The sequence below is a fragment of the Sinocyclocheilus rhinocerous genome, unplaced genomic scaffold (assembly GCF_001515625.1).
Source record: "Sinocyclocheilus rhinocerous isolate Xijiao unplaced genomic scaffold, SAMN03320098_v1.1 scaffold984, whole genome shotgun sequence".
Classification (NCBI taxonomy): Eukaryota; Metazoa; Chordata; class Actinopteri; order Cypriniformes; family Cyprinidae; genus Sinocyclocheilus; species Sinocyclocheilus rhinocerous.
Window position 1 is genome coordinate 378,638 of NW_015643603.1, and position 22,537 is coordinate 401,174.

The 22,537-nt window shown below is 37.0% G+C and overlaps 3 protein-coding genes across 11 annotated transcripts in view; 1 reads left to right on the forward strand and 2 right to left on the reverse strand.

The window, feature by feature from the left end:
• LOC107757522 (rho guanine nucleotide exchange factor 28-like) overlaps positions 1-4,433 on the reverse strand; it is an 86,106-nt gene extending 81,673 nt beyond the window's left edge. For all 6 annotated transcript variants that reach the window (XM_016575017.1, XM_016575014.1, XM_016575016.1 and 3 more), the window contains exon 1: positions 4,266-4,433. The gene's annotated coding sequence lies outside the window, so the exon portion shown is untranslated. The remainder of the gene's footprint in view (positions 1-4,265) is intronic.
• A 3,687-nt stretch (positions 4,434-8,120) lies between these two features.
• LOC107757524 (ankyrin repeat family A protein 2-like) lies at positions 8,121-16,850 on the forward strand. 3 transcript variants are annotated; one of them, XM_016575020.1, is made up of 9 exons: positions 8,121-8,137; positions 13,108-13,486; positions 13,590-13,748; positions 13,850-13,915; positions 14,544-14,641; positions 14,934-15,059; positions 15,343-15,409; positions 15,519-15,599; positions 15,765-16,850. In XM_016575020.1, exons 2-9 carry the CDS (start codon positions 13,234-13,236, stop codon positions 15,818-15,820), a joined length of 906 nt encoding a protein of 301 aa, XP_016430506.1. In that variant the 5' UTR covers positions 8,121-8,137; positions 13,108-13,233; the 3' UTR covers positions 15,821-16,850. The 3 variants fall into 3 exon arrangements, with proteins under 3 accessions (XP_016430506.1, XP_016430504.1, XP_016430505.1); XM_016575018.1 differs by lacking the exon at positions 8,121-8,137 and adding an exon at positions 12,355-12,436 and having other exon boundaries at positions 13,220-13,486; XM_016575019.1 differs by lacking the exon at positions 8,121-8,137 and adding an exon at positions 12,368-12,436.
• On the reverse strand, positions 16,603-21,764 carry LOC107757525 (transcription factor BTF3). Of its 2 annotated transcripts, none has more exons than XM_016575023.1 (6): positions 21,661-21,764; positions 20,792-20,860; positions 20,558-20,671; positions 20,251-20,452; positions 17,985-18,041; positions 16,603-16,964 (listed from the first exon to the last, which is right to left on the reverse strand). In XM_016575023.1, exons 2-6 carry the CDS (start codon positions 20,858-20,860, stop codon positions 16,918-16,920), a joined length of 489 nt encoding a protein of 162 aa, XP_016430509.1. In that variant the 5' UTR covers positions 21,661-21,764; the 3' UTR covers positions 16,603-16,917. The 2 variants fall into 2 exon arrangements, with proteins under 2 accessions (XP_016430509.1, XP_016430508.1); XM_016575022.1 differs by having other exon boundaries at positions 21,598-21,679.
• Between the last annotated feature and the right edge of the window lie 773 nt (positions 21,765-22,537).

The window sequence follows — 22,537 nt, forward strand, 5'->3', positions numbered from 1 at the left end:
TCATCTTTAAAAAGACGTCCACCCGTGAATGCTCTTTTAGAGATTGCTCTTTTATATGTGCTGAAGCGCACAGGGGAGATGGCCGCCTGCAACACAAACAGGGGATAGTGCAGCCTGATGTGTCCAACCCACTCGACACGGGAAACCACCACCGCTGAAGCGCCGTACCGCCAAAGTGAAAGTAAAATGCGCACGCCGCTTTTACAAGCTATTTAGAAGCGAGGGAAAGCGAGGAAAAGAGGGAACGCCCCCGCCCCCACGGGGATACCGGTATTACCGGTGTTGTCACACATCAATTAACCGGTGGGAAAATTTCCTCACCGTCACAACCCTACCGAGTATGCGTTGCACCTGCTGCCTAATTATACTCGGCTAGATGCAATCATCGCATGCCAAAGCGAGATCCCAATTCGTCGGTCACTGACGTGACGTCGAAAGTGACCGACTGAAAGGGTACTAAATAGTACAGATCGCTTGCCGGAGACTTAAACTTTCAAGCGCTCGGTCAGTGTTCAGCGAGTGAAAATGTATCTGTGCTAAACTTGTACTTAGCCTCTCACACACACTGGCGAGTAAAATCTAAGAATTTATTAGCCAATGGCTAACAATAGACATCATTTAGACACCCAGAGTGAAGATTTAGTCGCATATGCGAGTTAAAGGTTAAAGGTTAAAAACCTCTTAAAATAAAAGAGATATTTTGATAAATGTCTTATATTTTCCCATACAATGAAAATCAATGTGGTCCAAAAAGGGGTCCAAAAGGTCATCTTTTGTTGTCCACTGGAGGAAGAAGTCAAGAAGTTTGGAATGACATGAAAGCGAGTAAATGTCCCTTAATTATAAATTCTTCAGATGAGCATTTGATGAGTACTGCAGGCATGATGTAATTTTTTAGGAGAAAGCTAAAGTTTGGCTATAAACAAACAACACGATGGTTGCATGACTTCAACATCACTATGACTAAGTTTCCGGCAACTCATTAAATCTTTACTTAAAATCTACCAGTTGGAAAGTTTGAGTTAGAAAAGTTTGCAAGAGCGTATATAAAGTATAGACGCAACAAGGCTGTAAAAGCGTATAGACTAAAACACAAAACATTTGAGCAAGAACCCATTCAAAGACCTTGGGACAGTGGAACCAAAAGTTCAAAAATGCTGACTCATTTCCAGGTTCTTGCAGCAGTTTATTGGGTTTTCATACACATGTTTTTTTTTTAAAGAACTACAAAAGAAAAAAAAACTTGTTTGTGGAATTCTCTAATGGCATCAGGCTGTAAAACTATTCTAGGTTCTAGCTGCAGTCGTACTTTTTAAGAGATTATTATGGTAGTGTGTTTGGTCAAGGTCATCATGTTATGCGTTTCAGACATTAGTTATTTCGACACATAAGTTGGACAGGTGTGAATCACAAAAGAAAGTATAAATATGTCAGAGACATTAAAAAGAGTCCTGTTTGTTGTTTTCACACAAATGCTAGCGTAGTTGGTGACTTTTCATGAGACAATGACGTCACCTGTAACTCAATACAGCCTACAGATCCAATGACGCACACAAACACACTGTGAAACAGAAACCATGAATAGGCTACTGCAGTTAGACATAGACCAACACCCCTGGTGAACATATCCCAAATATATGTTGTATATGAATGCATATTTGTGCAAGAACGAATTAGTAAATAAGGAAAACATGAGGCCAAGAGAGAAACAGTGATGGTTGTCCGATGGTTTCGCCTGGAGCTCACAGACTCATCGGCTCTGATCAACCTTTAGATAGAAACTGAGACACTGTTACACAATCCCAACCAGCCAGGCCCCAAAAACTGGGAATGAATATCTTCTCTCCATCTAACCCAACACAATATTCCAGCAGGTGCTCTGGAGTCCAAAAATGATGGAAAAATTATACTTTATGAGGTCTATGAGTCTTTCTAGTTACTCATATGCGGGCTTCTGTTTTTTTTTTTTTTATTATTTATTGGGAAGAGCAATAGCGCCGTATTATCATGATCTCTCTCTCTCTCTCTCTCTCTCGCACACACCAGCAAATTCAGTTTTACCTGGAAGGCATTAAAGGGATTTGGAGTGTTCTCAGGGCTTTTATGGTGTAATTGCCACACCCTGCCATTTCAAAAACAAGTAAGTATGACTTACTCTATGATACCAACTAAACTGACAGCCTCCTAAAACAAACACACACACACAAGAAAAGATTTAACAAAACAATTTCTAAAAAAAAGACACAGGCAAACCATACGAACAGGATGGAACAGGACACAGCAGAAAGACAAAACACAAACAGAGTGAGCAGAGGAGGGGGTGTGCCCTGAGTGACCTCTGTCTGCTTCGGTTTCTCTGGGTGAAATCAAGCTGACTTCAGCCAGACGCGCTCACATTCCACCTGCAGTTTACTGACACATGCCAGATGTCCTCTGTATCACTCTGTGTAACACTGAATCCATCACAATTACAACCTTTAACAGATCAGAACAGTAGCAAAGAAAAATATGAGGTCTTTGAGCTCTGGTGATGGGGTGAAACATACACAAAGTAAAAACTTATAAAAGTTTGATTCCCATCACTCAGTGCAGTGCAATTTGGGTCTGACTTTTCAGAGAACAAGTAGTGTCATTATCTTTAACTAAATTTTTTGTTAAATGAAATAAAGCTGAAATAAAATATACATATTAGATATATAAATATTATTAAACTTAAAAAAACTGAACTACAAAATTACTAATACTAAAACTGAAATTAAAATAAATCTATATAAAAATATTTGTATAAAAATATATTTTAAAATATAAAAACGAATAAATATGACAAAAGCACAATACAAAATTAATAAAACTTGGACTAAAATAAAAAAGCTATATATAAAACTGTATATAAATAATACTAAAATAACACTGGTTCAGAATGACAATGCTCTATTGAAATGTTCTAAAATAACATTTAAAAAAAAAAGCAAATCTGATTTACAATGAGGCATGTACAATGGAAGTGAATTGGGCCAATAATATTTATTGTTTCAATAATATAGTCATAAGGCAACAGATGTGTACTAACATGATTTTAGCATGGAAAAAAGTTACTTACTAAACTAAAGCTACCATGATAACCAGCACCATAAACCTTAAAACTCTTAAAAATGACTGTTAAAAAATGATATTTAAAGAGTTTTACCGCTTTTAAGAGAGTTTAAGCTTTAAAAAGAAGAATTAATGTAAGTGCTTTTACAACAAGCTTCACATTTCTGCTTTTAAATTTAAAAAAAAAAATTTTTTTTTTTTTTTTTTAAAGTTCCAAACACAGTGTATAAATACTGCATGCAAATCTGATGTTTTGCTGAACAAGGGTTACCATTTATCTTCACACTGCCCATACAATCTCCCAATTATTTTCCACTGTTATGAGACACTTCTTTTTAATGTTAGTAAAAAATTTTGTTTAAAAAAAAGAAAGAAAAAAATAAACTTTGAGTCTTCTTGCTCCCAAATTGTTTTAGCTTAACCATTCACAAACACCTTTGTGTGGACATGAACAGATATGCTCATTTATGGTGGATATTTCATTTTTTAAATTATCCAAATTTAATACATACAGACATATATACCAGTTGTCGAATTCAGTTTTCAACTGCCTCGTTTGTAATGGGTTTCATTGGTTTTGTCTCGTCGCGCCGGGACACGGCATCACAGTATGGTAAGGGGAATAACATTTCCGTCACACGCTTGAGGTATTCGGCCAATCACAACGCACTGGATAGCTGGCCAATCAGAGCACACCTCGCTTTTCAGACCGATGAGCTTTGTAAAAATCGACGCGTTTCAGAAAGGCGGGGCATAGAGGAGAAACAATAATGTACAGTATGTGGAAAATAATGTGTTTTTTGAACCTTAAACCGCATAAACACATTTCATTACACCAAATAATGTTATTTTTTAGCAACATCATATGACCCCTTTAAATAAAATCCAGTAGAAACGACAGAAATGATTTCGGTAGATTAAACTGATGTAAACAAAGATAATGTTATACTAAAAACATTTTACAGTGCTACAGTTCCCATCGCTGCGGCTGTCAACTGACAGTTTTCACTGGAGCTTCATTCTTCCCGGCACAACTTACAAAACGTTTACAACATTATTCGAAGACGAAAATAAGATTCCATTTTAGAAGCCGGGGGGGGATGACTACTTCCCAACACTTTAATGAAAGCGCGTCCGCACCTGTACAAGACATGCGAAAACAGAACTCTTACCTCACTCCATACGAGTGTAATCTCTTCAACTTCACAATGTAAAGCTTTCAAATTGCTTGTACAAAGTATCCTGACTGACTCACGGCCGGTACATCCGTGTGCGTGACTTGCACTTGTACAATGCCGACTGTTTTGAATGGACACAGGGGTTGTGGATGCGCCACCGGCGCTCACTCTCTCTTCAACGCCGTGTGTGATGATGGCCCTGCCCCCCAACGCGTGCATTAACCAATCCTACTACGGTGAAGGTTTGGGTTATGAATATTAAGTAGGCTACTTGACTTGACACCGCAGAAAAGGTAACCAAGTGACGTCAGTATGACTAAATTAATATTCAAGAGCTAAACCTTCATCATAGTACTTACTAAGAGCTTTATACTATTTATTTTGAAAAGGTATACTCCTTATAAACAGGTTTTGGCAAGTGGCATTACATGACAATAAATATGTACATTTTAATGTCGTTTAAAACACAAATTATTATTTTCAGAATTGCAGAAGCAAAAAGGTGTCATACATTAAACAATATGTAAAGAACAGAAAGGCTATTAGGTTTTATTCTATTACATGCTACTTTAGGATCATGCCAGTGATATAGACCACAGCTGAAAGTAAACTATCTGTTTAAACCAGCCAGGTATAAAAATCATGTTAATATGCTTGTGAAACAGGATATACAACCATATCACTCTTAAATCATCTAACACCTACTGTGCCTGGTCGGTACAGATAAAAAGACATGTCAAGAAGTGTCACTCCTAAAGTCACACAGGATCAGTTTACTGAAAGTGCCCCTGGCAATTGAACAGGAAATGGAGAGGAAGTCAATCAATGTGCCCACCCTTCCTATCTGTTCTCCAACAGGTTGGACTGAGTCCAAGGATCACAGACAGATTTCTACCAGAAAACCCACCAGAGGATAAGAGTCTGTGCTTCAACCATATACAAATAGAGTACCACCTAGTGGCTGATCAGTGACAATCTGGTAGGTGATGTTTAATGAGCCTAAAAAATATTGTGTATGAGTCATGCCATTCATTATTCTTGTGAATCCTTGGCTTAATTGAGATATTAAACAGAAAGCATAATTCTAGTGGGTAACAACATTATTTTGTGTCACAACATGATTAAACGAAACAGTCAAAATACACTGTGGTGCCATGTTTATAATGAATGAATGAAGTTTTTTTGGAGGACAATTGTGTAAATGTATTTGTCCAAGTTTTGTTCATTTTTCTGCTTCTCTGTGAACCTCTGGTTGATTTCTCTGTCTAATGTTACCTGAAAAATAAAAAAAAAATACAATAACAAGTGTGATTTAATTCTCACTCAATGCTGTGATTCTTTTGAGGCAAACAAAAAGACAGAATGGAGCAGTTTAGCAAAGAAGAGTGGGCAAATATTGCAAAGTCTAGATGTACAAAGTTAGTAGAGACCGAGACATATCCCAACAGACTAAAGCTGTAATTAAAGCAAAAGACGGTTCAACAAAAGATGATTCAACAAAATAATTGTTCAACTCAGTGATTCATTTTGGGGTTTTTTTATATATTTTTTTTTCTGACATGTTCAGACATCTTTCACTTGGATGTTATAAGTTGTACGGAGTAAATACAGCTGGATAAAACAAAAACGGTGTCCGTTTTCATTTCAAGCTGCAAAGCAACAAAATGTGATTATTTTAAAGGGAGGGGATTATTTTCTATACCCACTGTATAGTGTGAGTTTCAGTAATATCAGAGTTTAGACTGCCATCTTCTGGACATCACTGCACACTGCATCAGTAGCACTGAGTGTAGCCATTAGAAGACGAGAAGACATGACGCATTTTAAACTGCAAACTAGCATACTACTCTTACTATTTTTTACCATTTCTTTTTAAACCAGAAATAGTGTGAGTAGTATGCTAGTATGCTGTTCTGAATTAGTCAATAGTAAACTTTAGCCCATAACCGTCCCAAAGGGTATAATCATAAAAAATAGTTTGTTTTATTAAATACTGATGAAGCAACACAATTTTGTGTGACAGAAGATGCAAATAGAAGTAAATATGAAGGCAGTAAGGGGAACCTTTACCATACAAATGTCCCATTCTTGCATTTATTCACTCCAACGACTTTCTTTGGGATTCTACAGGATTCTACTACTTTAATACAGACAAACATCTCATGAATCTAGTTAACTAAGCATAGATAATTGACTGTAGTCAGTAAGACGTTAGGTGGTGACATATGTGACTACAATCACAAATAAGAAGAGAGTGAAGGTATGAACAGTTAAAAGAATTTATGGGTAGTTTGATTTATAAAATTAAAATAGGCCATGTTTTGATTGGTGATACAATTTTGGCCTCACTTGAAAATTAATAGTCAACATTAATGTAACCGGACAGTCACTGCATGAGGTGGAAGGGAAGAAATCTCCCACCGAGCAAACCACCATCCTTCCTGTGGACTGGAGCTGGGCTGTGACCTAAGAAGTGCCTTATGAGCAAATGCACAAACAACACCAACAGTCCCCCTTCCTCCATCACAATATCTGTCTGTCTGACTCCCTTACTCTATGAGAGAGGTGGGATCACGTCATGGTCCACGTCCTTGCTGTGAAGAACAGCAGGGGAACTGAGAAAAGACTGGCCACAAAAGCTCCAGCACGACTTCTGAATAAAGGAGAAATCATATTGACCGGAAGAACATGCAAAGGCTGTTCAGCAGGGTCTCACGTTATCGGCCTATATTCAGCAGGCAACTCTCCCACTGCTGCCCCTCTTTGGCTCCTGATTTAGTCCCCAATCTCCCATCAGCCTTCTACATGTTCTCACATCCCAGAACACACAGAGACGACTAAAAGAAGGGCGTTGGCAAAAAAAGAGAGAAATGTACAGTGAGAAAGCCAGTCAGTTCTTAAACAGCCATATCTTCTATTTATTTACGATTGATAATATAAGACAAAATAACTTCAGCATGCAACTCTCCCACTGCTGCCCCTCTTTGGCTCCTGATTTAGTCCCCAATCTCCCATCAGCCTTCTACATGTTCTCACATCCCAGAACACACAGAGACGACTAAAAGAAGGGCGTTGGCAAAAAAAGAGAGAAATGTACAGTGAGAAAGCCAGTCAGTTCTTAAACAGCCATATCTTCTATTTATTTACGATTGATAATATAAGACAAAATAACAGTTTACTCTGATAAAATACAACAAAATAATACTAATATGGCCAAACTAGCAAGTTCACAGCCAATTTTATGTTGTATATATGCAAAAAGAAATAGAAACTTCTTTGGGAGTTGTTTGTTGTAAATGTGTATCTGAAAGTGTACAAGTTTAGGCCTAAGTCCAAATTTGACCCAGGTGTCCAAAAACATGATCTCTGGGAACACAAGAGTCCTCTCACTCCGTGTAACCGCAACTGCACTCTCAGTGCCTTTCAGTCAGGCAACGATCTCTCGCTCTGGCTGGCCTGAGTCCTCCATTGGCACAGCAGTGAGCACGTTTACCAAGCTACATTTCACAGCGCTTCCTTCAAACTTTTCAACTACCTAACTGAACTGGAGAACTAAAAAGAAGAAATCTCTGGATCAGTGAAAATAGGAGATAATTTTCCACTATAACACATAAATATCATATTTTAATGAAACATTTTGTTTCCTGCTTTTGCTTGTTGAAAATGACACTTTCAAGTCACACACACATTTGCTAATGTTAATTTTTTTTTAAATGACTATTTTATTCATTTTTAAAGTGATGTCAGAATATGATGCCACTTTTCTGGTCCCAAATGTTAAAAAAGTCACAACTGCACTCTCAGTGCCTTTCAGTCAGGCAACGATCTCTCGCTCTGGCTGGCCTGAGTCCTCCATTGGCACAGCAGTGAGCACGTTTACCAAGCTACATTTCACAGCGCTTCCTTCAAACTTTTCAACTACCTAACTGAACTGGAGAACTAAAAAGAAGAAATCTCTGGATCAGTGAAAATAGGAGATAATTTTCCACTATAACACATAAATATCATATTTTAATGAAACATTTTGTTTCCTGCTTTTGCTTGTTGAAAATGACAAACACTTTCAAGTCACACATTTGCTAATGCAAATTTTTTTTTAAATGACTATTTTATTCGTTTTTAAAGTGATGTCAGAATATGATGCCACTTTTGTTGTCCCAAATGTTAAAAAAGTCACAATTAAGATATAAAAGCTAAAAAGCATGACAAAAAAATCAAACTTTGATTAGGATGTGAGAACATCTATTCATATTTATGTGTGTTAATCTTTTACTTTTGTGATCTTTTATTTTTGTTTAATATTTCTGTCATCATGATGTGACTTGCTAAAGCCATTCTGTCTTTTACCAGTTCACAATTACATCACACTTAGTGATTTCAAGTCATACTTTTTAATGTCATAATGTTGAATTATAAATTTTTTTTTTTTGTATGTCATAATTTCTTCTATTTCATAATTATTACTTTTTATGACATGATTTGGACTTTTTATCTCATAATTGACTTGTAATAAAATTTTTCTCACAATTATAACTTTGTCAAAACTGTAATTTACCAAAGCATTTTTTCTTTTGTGGTGAAAATGGGCTTTCAAACGGCCTAATTATGGAATTATCTAAAAGCACAGATTTAGAAATAAAATATTAAAAAATAACAACCAAAATTCAGTGCATAAGGATGCTGTCATAGAGGAAACAAAAGATGAAGAAAATAAGAAAGACACCAGACACATCAAAAGCTGCGTATGTGACAGTCAAGGACTATTTATCTATAAATTAGGATATAAAAATGATGTCAGACAAACTAGGAAAATAAAGTGGCATTTTACATTTTTGAGTTCAATTTTTGACCCTCGTCATGAAACTCATAACCTTAATAATGGTCTATACTAAGCAGCTCGTCTACAAAATTGCTGCATATTTTCAAACCACCCTCCATTTATTTTGTCAGTGCCTGTATATACAATGCTAATTTTTAAACTACCGGTATTAATCTCCTCTAAGGTTCAGCAAAACTTTTCAACAAATACTGCATTATGTGTGTTTGTGTTGGAACAGATTATAAGTTTTTTTCTTTTTTTTTTTTTTTACTTGGATTTGTCAAATTCTTCAAATCACTTCTAATCGTATCCGGCATACAAAACAGAGTTTGATTATTCTGTTAAGTGCTGAAACTCAAACAATGCAAATTCACCCTTTCGTATTTGTCCAAGATCATTAATACCTAGGATTTTTTAAACCATTGGCTTAATCAGCATTATTATTTTGTTCTTGGTAATTACAGAAACAGGTCAAATGTGTATAATTATGCTCTGGAATTCTTCTGTTCGCTGTTATAGACAGTATAGCCTTGGCATGCTGTATAGGGCAAGTGCATCCTCTTTTGAGTTCTGGTCTTCTGCACATGCAGTCAAACAAACAAACAAACAAACAAGGTGATTGTTGTTATGATCTTCATTCACAACATTCTTATCTTTTAAATATCCTGACAATTCATACAAATATGGGTAAAAGGGTGTTTAGTTATGCTGCTTCATCTGATTGGAACCAGCTACAAGTTAAATTGTTGGTCTCAAAGAGTTGGTCTCTTTCAATTCATTTAAGTGTATTTCAAATTATTTTGTCTTGGATTTACTCAGTGTATATTTTTGTTTATGTGAATTAATGTATGTTGTTTTGTTTAAATGTTTTTTTTTAATGTTAAAAATATGTGTGTTGCCTGTCTTGGCCAGGACCCTCTTGTAAAAGAGATTTTATATCTCAAGAGTTTTATTTTTATATTATTTTATTTATTTATTTTGAAAAAGGTATGCTCCATGCAATAAATGGCCTTTATGAATATCATTGGTAATATCAAAACTAGAATATGGTTCAGTAGGGATTGGGATGAAATTTAGTTTTGACTGAAGCAGGCCTTCTAGAGGCAGAAAAAAAAGATTAGTGGAACATAAGTCCTAAACAAGAGCTTAAAATGCTGCCTCATCCCGCAAAGTCCTTAATCATTGAGTTAAGAAATCACCACTTTGGAGCTTTAGAGGCATGTGTGTGTGAATTAGTCTCTCAGTCAACTCAAAACAAACAAAGAGTTAAAGCCATGAAACACGAGGGGTCAGAGTCAAGCAAAAACAGCAAGCAGCTGGATTAGATCCTTCAGATCAGATTCTCTCAGAAAAGCTCTCTGCACATAGTTCAAGCAGGGCTGTTGAAATTGTTTATATTTATTTATCTTAAATGCTTTATTGTCTTAAAGCATCCACTAAGAAAAAAAAAGTCCATTACAATGTACAAAACAATCGGCCTCACAATAACTAACACTTCAACAATTTTACAGTAATTTTTAAGGGTATTAGGATCTGGTTGTAACCATGCTATACTACCTATTACCAAAGGGGTCGCAGCTCTCTCATATGTGACCCAAAGTTTTCTGTGAAGCCTTTCAATTCAATTCTCCAACACAGAAACAGTAAACTTTACATCCAGGATGATAAAAGACAGAGAATAGAAAAGGCATTTTATAAGACTTTGATATAATTGACTTTCTATAAAATACTTTGACAAAGGACACAGTGATTAATTTACCTCAAAAATGTCCATTTGCTGTGTGTATCTAAAGATTGGGGTTGCAGGCTGGTAATAGTGTCTATTTCAATCACTGCCCTAAATTCCTTCGTTTACACAGGGGTCTGTACAAACAGTGCTCTAGAGAGCTAACTATGAACACAAAAGTGAATGGGGCTTAGAGGCTGCTAAAGCAGAACTTTGACAGGTTATGTAGAAATATTAAGTATATCCCATATAATCTGATTAGCGTTGTGCAATCAGAGGGAAAATCTAGCAATATAAATGCATGATCGCAGAGCCACTTAATAGAGGAATAGAAAATCACATAGTGGTCATGATGTATGAAAAATGCCATAAACTTCAAAAGCACAGGCTTTCTGGATAGTGAGAAAAAACAATGAATTTAACTTTCTTAAAGCAAGTAGACTCTAGGACAGTGTTTCCCAACCGGGGTGCCGCGGCACTTGTCGAGAGCAGGGGTGCCGTGTAAAAAATCCTTTTTTAATATTTTTAAATTGCTAAAATGTTCAAAAAAGCATATATTATATAATATCCATTTCTGATGTCGCCAATAATTAGTAATAATAATTATACATTTGCATTCATGAAAAAAAATGCATGCATGACAAAAAAAACAAAACAAAAAAGTTTTCCAAACATAATTTTCATGTTGTCTTCATCAAGCATCCCTTACATACTACAGTGAGAAATGCAGCTGTCTGATCAAATTGCACTGAACATTTCAGCTGCACCCAAGCAGAGAATGGAAATGTTATTATCTGGATGTTTTTCCAGTGGTTTGCAGTGGGCCAGTCTCTAGTCTACTTTGTTTCCTTTTCAGTTGTTTGGACCAGATTTTAGGCATTGCTCCACTCGGTTCTGAGAATGGCTTTGATAGAGGATTACATATCCAGTGACCACTAATTCCAAAATTACACAAACATTTTGTAATAATAAACAAATGAAAAGAACTCGTGAGCACACACTCAAAAAAAAAAAAAAAATCACTGAATATGTCATGCAAGATTTGCTTTAGACTCCAAACAAACATCACTCATGTTAGAGCTCATGTAATAACAAATAAAAATAAAATAACAATCAACTAGTTGCATAAGGCAGGCATTGTCATTGCAGTTTCAACCCATTAGAGTGAATTCAGGTAAAAAGGGACACTTTTTGCCATTGAGATGACTGGTAAAAAATGGCCCAATTATCCTGAATTAAACCTACGTTTTGGAAGATGGGCCATTTTGTTACAGTAACTGCAGCAGGGTGTTTCTTGAACTTGTTATATGAAGGTCACATTGGAAACTTTGAATCCCCTCTCATGATTTAATTTAGCTTCTTTTAAAATGCCTTTTATCTTTAGATTTTGTGTGGAAAACATTTATTTCCATTTTTATAGCGAGAGTTGAAGAAATAGCAGTGACAAATCACATCTTACCATGGGTACAATGTAATTACAATGTACAGCATGCATTTACATATCCAACTGTAGATAAATGAACACACTTGACTCCACCCACTCTGCATTCGAAAAACTTTATTTACACTCAACCTCAAGAACAACCCGTCATTTCAAAACAAACGATATTAATAAACTCGGTAGGTATGATTGCATTATTTAAATAGACGATGGTTTACATTTGTGGTAAAATGTTCAACAATGTTTTTTTTAAATGCTGAAATAAGATAATAGCCTCAGGCCGTTAATCCTGTTTTAGAAATCAAGCTATGCCGCAGAATGAACTAACTTAACCCGGTGACTCTTGTATTCTGTCTGTGTTTTAACTGAGGAAATGCACATGCTGGAATTAAGAAGTATTTGTACAGTAGAGTTTCACTTCCTCTTTATTGATAAAATACAGTCAGTGTAACCTATAACAGTCGTTAGCTGGTTGGCAAACCTTGTTTTAGTCACACTGACATTAAACGCGTTCATTTGTCGGGCATGTGAGATTATGTATTGTTTTCCAAGGTTAGGGCTTTTTCGAACGTGCATGGTTTAATTTCCAGCATGAAATCTGCTATGATACTATAATAATATTCATGGAATCGTCAGCTGGGGGTTTATAGTACAGTATTGCTGTTAGTGATGGTTGTGAGGTTCTATAATCAAGCAGAGACACAAAAGTCACCAATGTAACAGCCTTTCAAATTATTCAACAAAGAAGACATGAGTTACGGTTGTTCATATGAGCTGTAGTGTGTTAAATCAGATTAATCAGATTGTTCACATATTTCAACTAATGTAAATTTCTTTCTAAATATCCGAGGCACAAAAGCTCCATTCTGCAGGGGAACTAAACATCATCCACTTTCTATAAGGGTTTGATGCTATTTAAGGAAAAGGCTATAGGCCTAGTAGCTTCTTTTGGAATATCACAGATTCTGAGCGGCCAATGGCATCAGAGGAGATGGAAGGTTTGTGCCCATTACCAGAGGTGACGGGCATCAAGGTGGAGCCATCCATCAGCATTGGCTCAGCAGACGATAGCAACTCACAGAACGCCATGGGCATTAAGTTTATATTACCCAATCGCTTTGACATGAACGTGTGTTCGCGCTTTGTGAAGTCACTGAATGAGGAAGATAGTAAAAATATCCAGGACCAGGTGAACTCTGATCTGGAGGTGGCTTCTGTGTTATTTAAAGGTAAAGCAAATGAATGGAACAAAATTAACTTTTCTCAATATAATTGTCAGAAACGACTTTAAAATGTCCTGGGTTTTTTTTTCTTTTCTTCCTTTCTCTACAGCGGAGTGTAATATTCAAACATCTCCCTCACCTGGGATTCAGGTTAGGCATGTGTACACGCCATCAACCACCAAACATTTCTCTCCGATAAAGCAGTCCACCACGCTCACCAACAAACACCGTGGAAATGAGGTCTCATCCACACCGTTGCTCGTTCACTGTAAGTCTTCTCATTTCATTTGGCAAGACTGCCCTTTGATATTTGTTAACCTACTCTTTAAAACTATAACCATGACCATATCCATGTTTTCTCTTTTCTAGCACTGTCTATACATCAGTTGGCAGCACAAGGAGAGATGGTGTTCTTAGCCAGTCGAATAGAACAAGGCTAGTTTGTTTGTAAAATTCATGTGAAGCAATTTGTTTTTACATACTACATACTGTTCAGAGTTTGGGGTTGTAAATGTTTTTAACGTTTCTTATGCTCACCAATGCTGCAGTTATTTGATCAAAAATACAATAAAACAATAATACTGTGAAATATTATTAGAAGTTAAAATGTTTCAATATATTTTAAATAGAAAAGCTGAATTTTCCATTACGCAGCCATTACGCCAGTCTTCAGAGTCACACGATCCTTCAGAAATCATTTTAATATGCTGATTAAGTGCTGATGAAACATTTCGCTTTATTATCAATGTTGAAAACTAGTTGTGCATTTAAATATTTTGATGGAAACTGTGATTTTTTTTTTTCAGGATTAATTGATGAATAAAAAGTTCCAAAGAAGAGCATATATGTAAAACAGAAATCTATTGTAGCATTACAAATGTCTTTATAGTCACTTTTGATCAACTTGATTTCTTGCTGAATAAAAGCATTAATTTATTTCAGAAACAAAACTGAAACATTTGACTGACCCCCAGACTTCTAAAAAGTAGTGTAGTTTTAACTATATATCTAGGTCTGTATCATGTCTAAAATTACCTTACCTTCCTGTTTTTCTTTGAATTAGAGTCTGTAATAAACCTGCAGGATGAAGAGGGATTCACCCCACTGATGTGGGCAGCAGCTCATGGACAGATCGCTGTAGTGGAGTTCCTGTTACAGAGTGTGAGCGCACCATACACACTCACTACATCATTCCTTCAGTGTTGTCTGTTTAACTGTAGTCCAAAACTACCTGCACAAAGCTATCAGTTAGCATTCCTTTTCGTGTCAGTGCTCAATTGCTGCCATCTTTCATCAGCTCACTGTTCTGTATTTTTACAATTCTTTATTCTGTCACCTCTCTTTCATTCTTTTGAAATTGTAGCTAAAAGACTTGAAAGAATCACCTGACACACAAAGCAGAAGTAACATTTTATAGCTGAATCTCCAGATACTCACAGCTCTTTCCTTTCAGGGTGCAGATCCTCATCTCTTGGCCAAGGGAAGAGAGAGTGCGCTGTCACTGGCCTGCAGTAAAGGGTACACAGATATTGTCAGAATGCTAATCGACTGTGGAGTTGACGTCAATGAGTATGATTGGGTAAGCAGTCACATCACTGATTCCTGAAGACATCTAAATCTATGACCTGGGAATGACAATCTTAGACTAGTGACTTTTGCCAAATTAAGCTGGTAGTTTTATAGCAATGCAAATGGATGAGAGGTTTGAGTAGGTGTCATTTTATTTCCTAGTATTGTTATATGGCATGAATATACTTCTCACTATGACTTGAACCTTGCACTCTGAGGTGTAGTAGCCAGAATCAATGTGTGTTTAAGCAAAAAACTGATTTGCACATAAGGCAGTGCTTATGTATTTCCAGAATGGTGGCGCTCCGTTACTCTATGCAGTGCATGGTAATCATGTTCGCTGTGTGGAAATCCTCTTAGGTAAAAGGCTTACTTTGAATTAATTTCATTTCACTGCAATGCAATCCAGTGTGTAGGTATTCTTCATAGGTTTGGTTAACTGTTAATATTACTTCTGATCACTGGACAGAGAGTGGAGCTGACCCAACCATGGAGTCTGACTCTGGGTTCAATGCTATGGACATGGCTGTGGCAATGGGACACCGAAATGGTAACTATAACATGATTACCAAGTGTTAAATGAATACTGCCATCAAACTTAGCTTTCTTAAGACAGGACTGTTTTATTAAGTTTAAGTAATTAATATTAAGACTATTATACCTGTTTTGTGTTGGTCTTATTGTCATTGTAATTCTTCATATTGTTGTTTCCCAGTCCAACAGGTCTTGGAGGCTCATCTTCTGAAGCTTCTGCAAGGTATCAAAGAATAACCGTAGCAACTACAAGAATAATTACAGAGAATATTTAAGTGTTATGAGTGTTCAGTATGATGAAGTGGACAATATCATTTCACGTTTGCAGAACACACTTTATATGAAGTTAATTGTCATTTTTATAATTCACTGTTGAAGATGCAAATGCACAGATCAAAAACACATGGCAAATGATGACATCAGAACTTCAGCTTTTTGAATCTGATATATATGTGGTTTTTATTCAGTGTGATGTGTTTTAAGTCACTGATCTTTACTTGCAATGTGTACTTGAAAAGATATTTATATAGCCATTTAATGCAAAAATAAGCTGTTTCACATTAAACTTGACTGGTATTATGAAGGCTTCAGGAAACTAAGTAAATCTAAATATGGGTACTTCAGAATCAATCAAGTGGAAAAGAACATGGTGAAAACAGGTTTACAGTAACAATTTACAGTGAGAGATGTCCAAGTACTAGTTCAACTGCCAGACTTACTGCTGCACCAACATTTTTTTGTCAGGTTTTTAGACTTTGGATTGCCCTCTTTTAATGTACGTTTTGTGCTACAACACTAAATAAACCTTAATTTATACTGAAGGATGTGCCTGATCTGTCTGAAAAAAAAAAAAAGTAGAAATCCACTGCATTTCTAACATGAGTGTTCAAGTTTTTATGTACTAATAATCCCTTAGGAATCATCTTAATTGTGGTTGAAAATGATTTGTTTCAAGTTGATAGCATGGAGTGACCTCATCCCCAATTAAAACAAAAAGACAAAACAGTATTTAATAAGCCTTTTGTCAATAACAAATGTTTATTTCCAGATGTTGATTCAGACGGGCTCCAAATGAGTGAGCCCCAGTAACAGGGAAGGTGGAGGCAAAGATGCCTCTTGGACCGCACAAGCAAAAACACACACTCGTAAAACTGTGCGTGAACTTGTGTGGTACAATCAATCTCACACTCTCAGCTTGGACACATGAGGGTCACAGCAGTGCACGAAATAGATAAAGGAGATTCAGGGATGCAATATATTTATAAAAGGAAAAAAAAAGTCCCACAAGTCTCCGCTGAGACCAGAGATTTCAAACGTCTTTCCTTCCCATGATGTTAATTTGCCTCATTCTTTGAAGCCTCATCGAAATTCTCCACAAGGTCTGCAAAGAGAGAAAACAAGGATTCAATCAAACAATACCAGCTCTACCTGTAGTCAATGACAATTCAATGGGTCTAAAACTGAACACGGGGGAAACAGGATTTATGAAGAAACACCGGACATCTAATAAATGTGAGTGTGACAAACTAAATTTCATCTTCATGAAACAATCTGTGAATGTTTATAGAAACATGATCTGAAAAGGCAATCTCTGTGCTTCTCTCTCACTTGTGTGCCCACGTGTGTAAGTAATTTCTATAAAGAACATAAACGAGCACTGGGGGACTGAAAAGTTCACAGCTGTAAAAATGAAACCACAGGATCAAAAGCAGGTTGCCTTTTAGGAGATGAAATCTGATAAATGGAACATCAACTTTTCTACCTCAGGGCATCAAAATAGAAATCACTAACAGAAGGCTGGACTTTGTTTTCAGAGGGGACAGAAAAGGTTGAATCTCAGTAATAGGCACAATGGCGCAAGCGGTTAACCCTTTTTGTCATCGCACGGGTGAGCTAATTTTGCAGTGTCGGAGATGTAATCATACTGTTCATGTGCAAGACTTGGGTTACTAACTGGAGTTTGCTCAGGGAGGAGAACTGGGGAATTGTAATGGCAACCTTATGTGTTTGACCCCCTCTCTTTAAAAAGAAAAGCAAACCGAGCTTTCAGTGCTCATAAACAATAGAGGAGACTTTAAACACTTGTATATGATGACAGTGTAAGAGCCAAGACAACCTGCTGAAACCTTCCTTTTTTGGACATTTCCACACCACATGCTGAGACGCTGCCCTAACGTAAGCAAGCGTGCTTTGCTTACATTACCACATGCACAGAAACCCATATGGTAATAATTGTAGAGCTCAAGCTAGGAGGCATATAAAATACACAAGGAATAATAGAAAATGTAAGCAAATAATCTTATGGTACATGCTGCGACTTAAATTATGAGAGCTGATTGTTTAAAAAAATAATAAAATAAAAAGGAAATTGGAACAAAAAAGTTCAGAGCAACATACTGACCTGGAACTTCATCATCATCTTCCTCTCCACCAGCTACCGGTGCCTTTCCATCACCAGCTGAAACAAATTGGAGAAAATCTTATAATAATGTACAACCATTCACCTTTTTAAACAATACATTTTTAGTTGGAGATTCTAGAGCATTTACAGTCATCAATTACAATGATAACACTGCCAAGAGAGACTACAAAATATAATTTCCAAAATGACAGGACTAAACATGCATATGTTATGGGATCCATCAGCTCAGATTAATAATAAGCCCTAGAAGAGCAAGAAATATCTTGGATTAAAAGCCTTCAAAAACACATTAGTCCAAATTAGGAGGAAAAAAAAAAACTTCAACCAGGTCAAACAAGAAATAATTCACTTTCCATTACAGTAGATTCTGCATGAAAAATAAAGTTTAGTCTTGCTTTGGACCAAGGTTTCACAAACTGGGGTTTGTGAGTTGATTAAAAACGAACAATTAAAAACAACGTAAAATTAAAATTAAATACAAAGAAAACCATTATTTCCCAAACTGACCGATATTTCCAAAACTGCGGTTTTAGAGTTGGTGAAAAACTAATTAAATCAAATGTAAAAATTTTAATATAACACCCAGACACTAAAAAAGACAAAACATTTTGTTTACATGTGCATGTGATTCGACCTTTTACCAACATCAAAGAATGACAACACGTGAAAGTGGTGTTATATATTTGAAATACTAACCTATTCTCAGGGAGTACTTCAGAAAAATATTTTAGGTTAAAGAGGTTCAGCAGACAAAAAAGCTTATGAATTCCTCCTTTGCACTCTCAATCTAGGCTTAAATGACCAGCTAAAAGTCTATTTTAAAGTATACTCTCTAGGAACAGACCAGCAGCAATGAAACACTCCTCCACCGAAACGTGCTTACACCTGTTAGCAACAGAGTATTTGAGCGGAGTGGCAACAATTTCCCCTCCGCGCATTTAATAATCACTCCGCTCTGGGTTCACCATTTCCCGCTCCCGCTCCACCCCTCGCTCACTGATATCAGAAACACCGCTCCGCGGCTAAAGTATTTCAGTATGTTTGAAATATCACAGTTCTGTTCGTAACGTATATTAAAAGAAAACAATTTAATAAATAAAATGACAGGAGCCTTTCAAAGTGGATTATTGGAACACTAGTGTGCAAACTTTTTTCCTACCACATGACAAGCTAATAACATGGTTGTCAGCTAGGGCTGTCGCGATAACCGCAATACCGCGCTATTGACAAGCAAACCGCAGAGGAATACAAGAACCGCAGCAACCGCGATTTTTGTGTGTTTTCTTTTTTCATAGGGTTATGCCCTTCTCGTTTTACACTTCGTGCATGTGTACTGAATATTAAATAAGTTAGTAATGATAACAATGTGTACCATGCTGATTTGTACGGAGACTCCATAGATTTGCACTTAACAAGCCTAAACAGACAACGAATGAGAGAGAGATCAACTGAGCATGTGTGATTACTTGAGTCATATATATTTGTGAAAATAGGTAGTCATGTCCAAGGAAAGGTGCAAACTTTTTTCCTACCACATGACAAGCTAATAACATGGTTGTCAGCATTAAAAGGTAGGCTATTGATGCTTTTTGCAGTGCAAATTTTGTTTGTGATGAAAATAACAGTACGTTTTCATCAGTTATTTTACCTATGGATTGCTGCATTTGTTACAGATTTCTGCTCATTCGAAATCGGATGCAGATGAAGTAGCACTGTATAAGATTACATTTGTTTGAATGCATTATTGAGACAGCGATTGCGTGTGAATAAGTGTTGTACCTGTTTAAATCATTATTTCACCTGAAAATATTCAGTATCTAGAAAGAACAAACAAATTCCTTAATAACTACCCTATAAATTCCCGCTATGTCCATTGCCGTTATCATAGCCTTCACATTCTTTCTGATTTGAGTGATCCTTCTCTATCAAGATAGCTAAATATGTTTAACGTGAATTCTTGCTAAATGTGCAGTTATATTACGGGCCGTTGGCATGAATTGTACTCGTGATGGAGCGGTGGTGGAGCGCCCTTGGAGCGAATGAAAACCACGACGCTCCGACTTTTACAAAATCCGCTCCTCCCTCCATTCAAAATCATACCGCTCCGCTCACATACTCTGGTTAGCAACACACACGGGACTGTCATTACGTGAGGTTAGTTAGTTTACTAGCTGCACAAAATCAAAAAACAATAAAATGTGACACTGCCACTGCAATCTGACCCATTTTCGAGAACTGAACACACCTTGTTTGGGCAGGGCCTCTGCAAGTCTGCGCAGACTGGTCAGGCTGTCAGCGCCCAACTGGTTGAGGATAGAGGGCAGCATCTCTGTCAGCTGCTTGGTCTCGGCGTGGCCTGTGATGGTGAAGGTATTGGCTGCCAGTGAGGCCTGCACTTTGGGATTGTTGAAGTGGATTACCGTGCCCTGGTTTGTGAACATGTTCACCTGCAAAGCAACAGTATGACAGTTGAAAGACAAAGTGTACACGGAAAGAGATTTTAGACATTTTTAAATACAGAATGTGTGTATTCAGCCAAAACCAAACCTTACTTCCTCAATGCCAGAGATGTTATTTACTCCCAATTTCTTCAGGGAGAACTGAAGCTTCTTGTCATCAGCAGTGGCCGTTCTGTGGACCACCTTCTTCTTTCTGCGGGCGGTACCCTATCAAAACAAAATACCATTAATGTGTCAGTGAGGAACTACTCTTATTTGACTAGACATTTATGAAGTAAATACACATTAACCAAATTTCAATGGGGTTTTTGCATTATAAGCTCTTACCTTTCCACCGATGCGGACTTGTGCCTGCAACTTGGCTAATTTCTCCTGGTTCATTATCGTTTCTTTCATCTGTAAGACACACAGAAGGATGTGAATGATATTGTGTAGTGAAGTTAAAGCACAAATGAGTTGTAGGGGTGCGGTCTGAATGACACATTCAGCGGACAAACATCTTATTAGTCCACAAGAAAACTTCAACACACACATGCACAGCCATTACTAAATCGCACAGCTCACGCCCTTGTTCATTTTCAAACGCACAGAACAAGTCAGAAACTACTTTTATTTGCTGTGCAGCGGCTAATACAAAAAAAAGAGCAAATGATGGAGCTTGTTGTCAGGCCTGTTGAGCAAGAGCGACCACTTGACTCAAGTCAAGTCAAGTCAGGTAGTTCGTTTTTACACCCGCAACGTAAAACTTCCAGGCCGACACTATTATGTAGCCATTTAACGTTTTAAATACAAAACAATGCGACGGGATTTCTCTCTGAATAAGCAGATGCTCTTGGTCCACAAAGAAAACCGTTAGCCAATTGATAAGACTAAACGCTGACGGAAAAGTCGTAACAAATTAAAACGATATTAGCATTCGGTTTATAAGTATAAATGTAAAAACATTAGATATCGAATCGCGTGTGGAGGCTCGTAGAGTTTGTTTGCAGTGAGCTAGCAGCAGTGCTAATCTCACGCGCTCATGCCTGGGTCTCTCCCAGCAGGGCCGTCTCACCCGAGCCTATTCAAGCATCTTTCCGCGGGTGATTCCTACAAAACAGCAGCCGCGTTTGGTAAATAAGGTACTTATTTACCTTGAGCCTCGGAACCAGGAGTGGTTGTGCAGGAAATAGAGTAATTTAGAGCTCCTCACTGACCTGCACGCTAGCAGCAAACACATGCGAAGAGCAAGATGGAAGCGAGAGAGGATGACGGAAGTGACGACAGGACTGAAATGCGACGCAGTGGGCTGGATCCAGAAACCATTCCTGCCTGCACTGGTCTGGTCTGGTCTGGGCCAAGAATAATGCTCAACCAGCGTATAGTCGGGTCTCTTTTGTGCGGTATTTGTGTAAGGATATAAGGTACAAGTTTAACTTACATAATATTAACCAGAAATAATGTCTTTCCGATACGTTGATTACGTGAAAACCTGATACTCAAATCCTGGCCTCTGATGTAGCCTAGTTTAATAACTTTGTTGAGTTATATGTTGACTTTGCCTCAGATGAGATCAATATGCAATCTCAAATAAATATGCTTTTTATACGCGTTATTAACATCTGTTACTAGTCCTATTTGATGGTAGACTTAGCCTATTGCTTTGTGGAAAATTAATTAAATCAATTAAAGTGTATTTATAGCTGTGGAACAATATTTACACTTTGTTCCGTTATAGGACAATACCGGATAAATGCTGACGGGCATTATTCTTGGTCCCATATAGGACCCATATAAGTCTTCAAGAGTATAAGACTATCAATTATTTTACTAATAGAAGATCGTTTATAAACAACCCGCCATATCTCTAGTGATAATTACGTGCACTTTTAGAGGCAAATGTGTGATCTACTGGAAAACGAGATAAAGTGTAGCCTATTCTGCAGCAACAATAACAGCCCCAGTCCAGTTGTTAATGTTACATATTTTGGTTAAACGAATGAATAAATAAATTTATCATAAAGAGCTTAATCTTATATCATAATATATGCTCACATTGCATTAAATTATGAAGTCTGGAATTGCAGAGAACAC

What these genes read in the sequence shown, in the direction of transcription:
- LOC107757524 (XM_016575020.1), top strand. Translation starts at nt 13,234, where the DNA reads ATGGCATCAGAGGAGATGGAAGGTTTGTGCCCATTACCAGAGGTGACG. An exon ending in AGCCAGTCGAATAGAACAAG is followed by an intron (nt 13,916 to 14,543) that starts GCTAGTTTGTTT and finishes TCTTTGAATTAG; the next exon opens with AGTCTGTAATAAACCTGCAG. An exon ending in CTGTGTGGAAATCCTCTTAG is followed by an intron (nt 15,410 to 15,518) that starts GTAAAAGGCTTA and finishes ATCACTGGACAG; the next exon opens with AGAGTGGAGCTGACCCAACC.
- LOC107757525 (XM_016575023.1), bottom strand. Translation starts at nt 20,860, where the DNA reads ATGAAAGAAACGATAATGAACCAGGAGAAATTAGCCAAGTTGCAGGCA. An exon ending in ACATCTCTGGCATTGAGGAA is followed by an intron (nt 20,453 to 20,557) that starts GTAAGGTTTGGT and finishes GTTGCTTTGCAG; the next exon opens with GTGAACATGTTCACAAACCA. An exon ending in AGAGGCCCTGCCCAAACAAG is followed by an intron (nt 18,042 to 20,250) that starts GTGTGTTCAGTT and finishes AATTTGTTTCAG; the next exon opens with CTGGTGATGGAAAGGCACCG.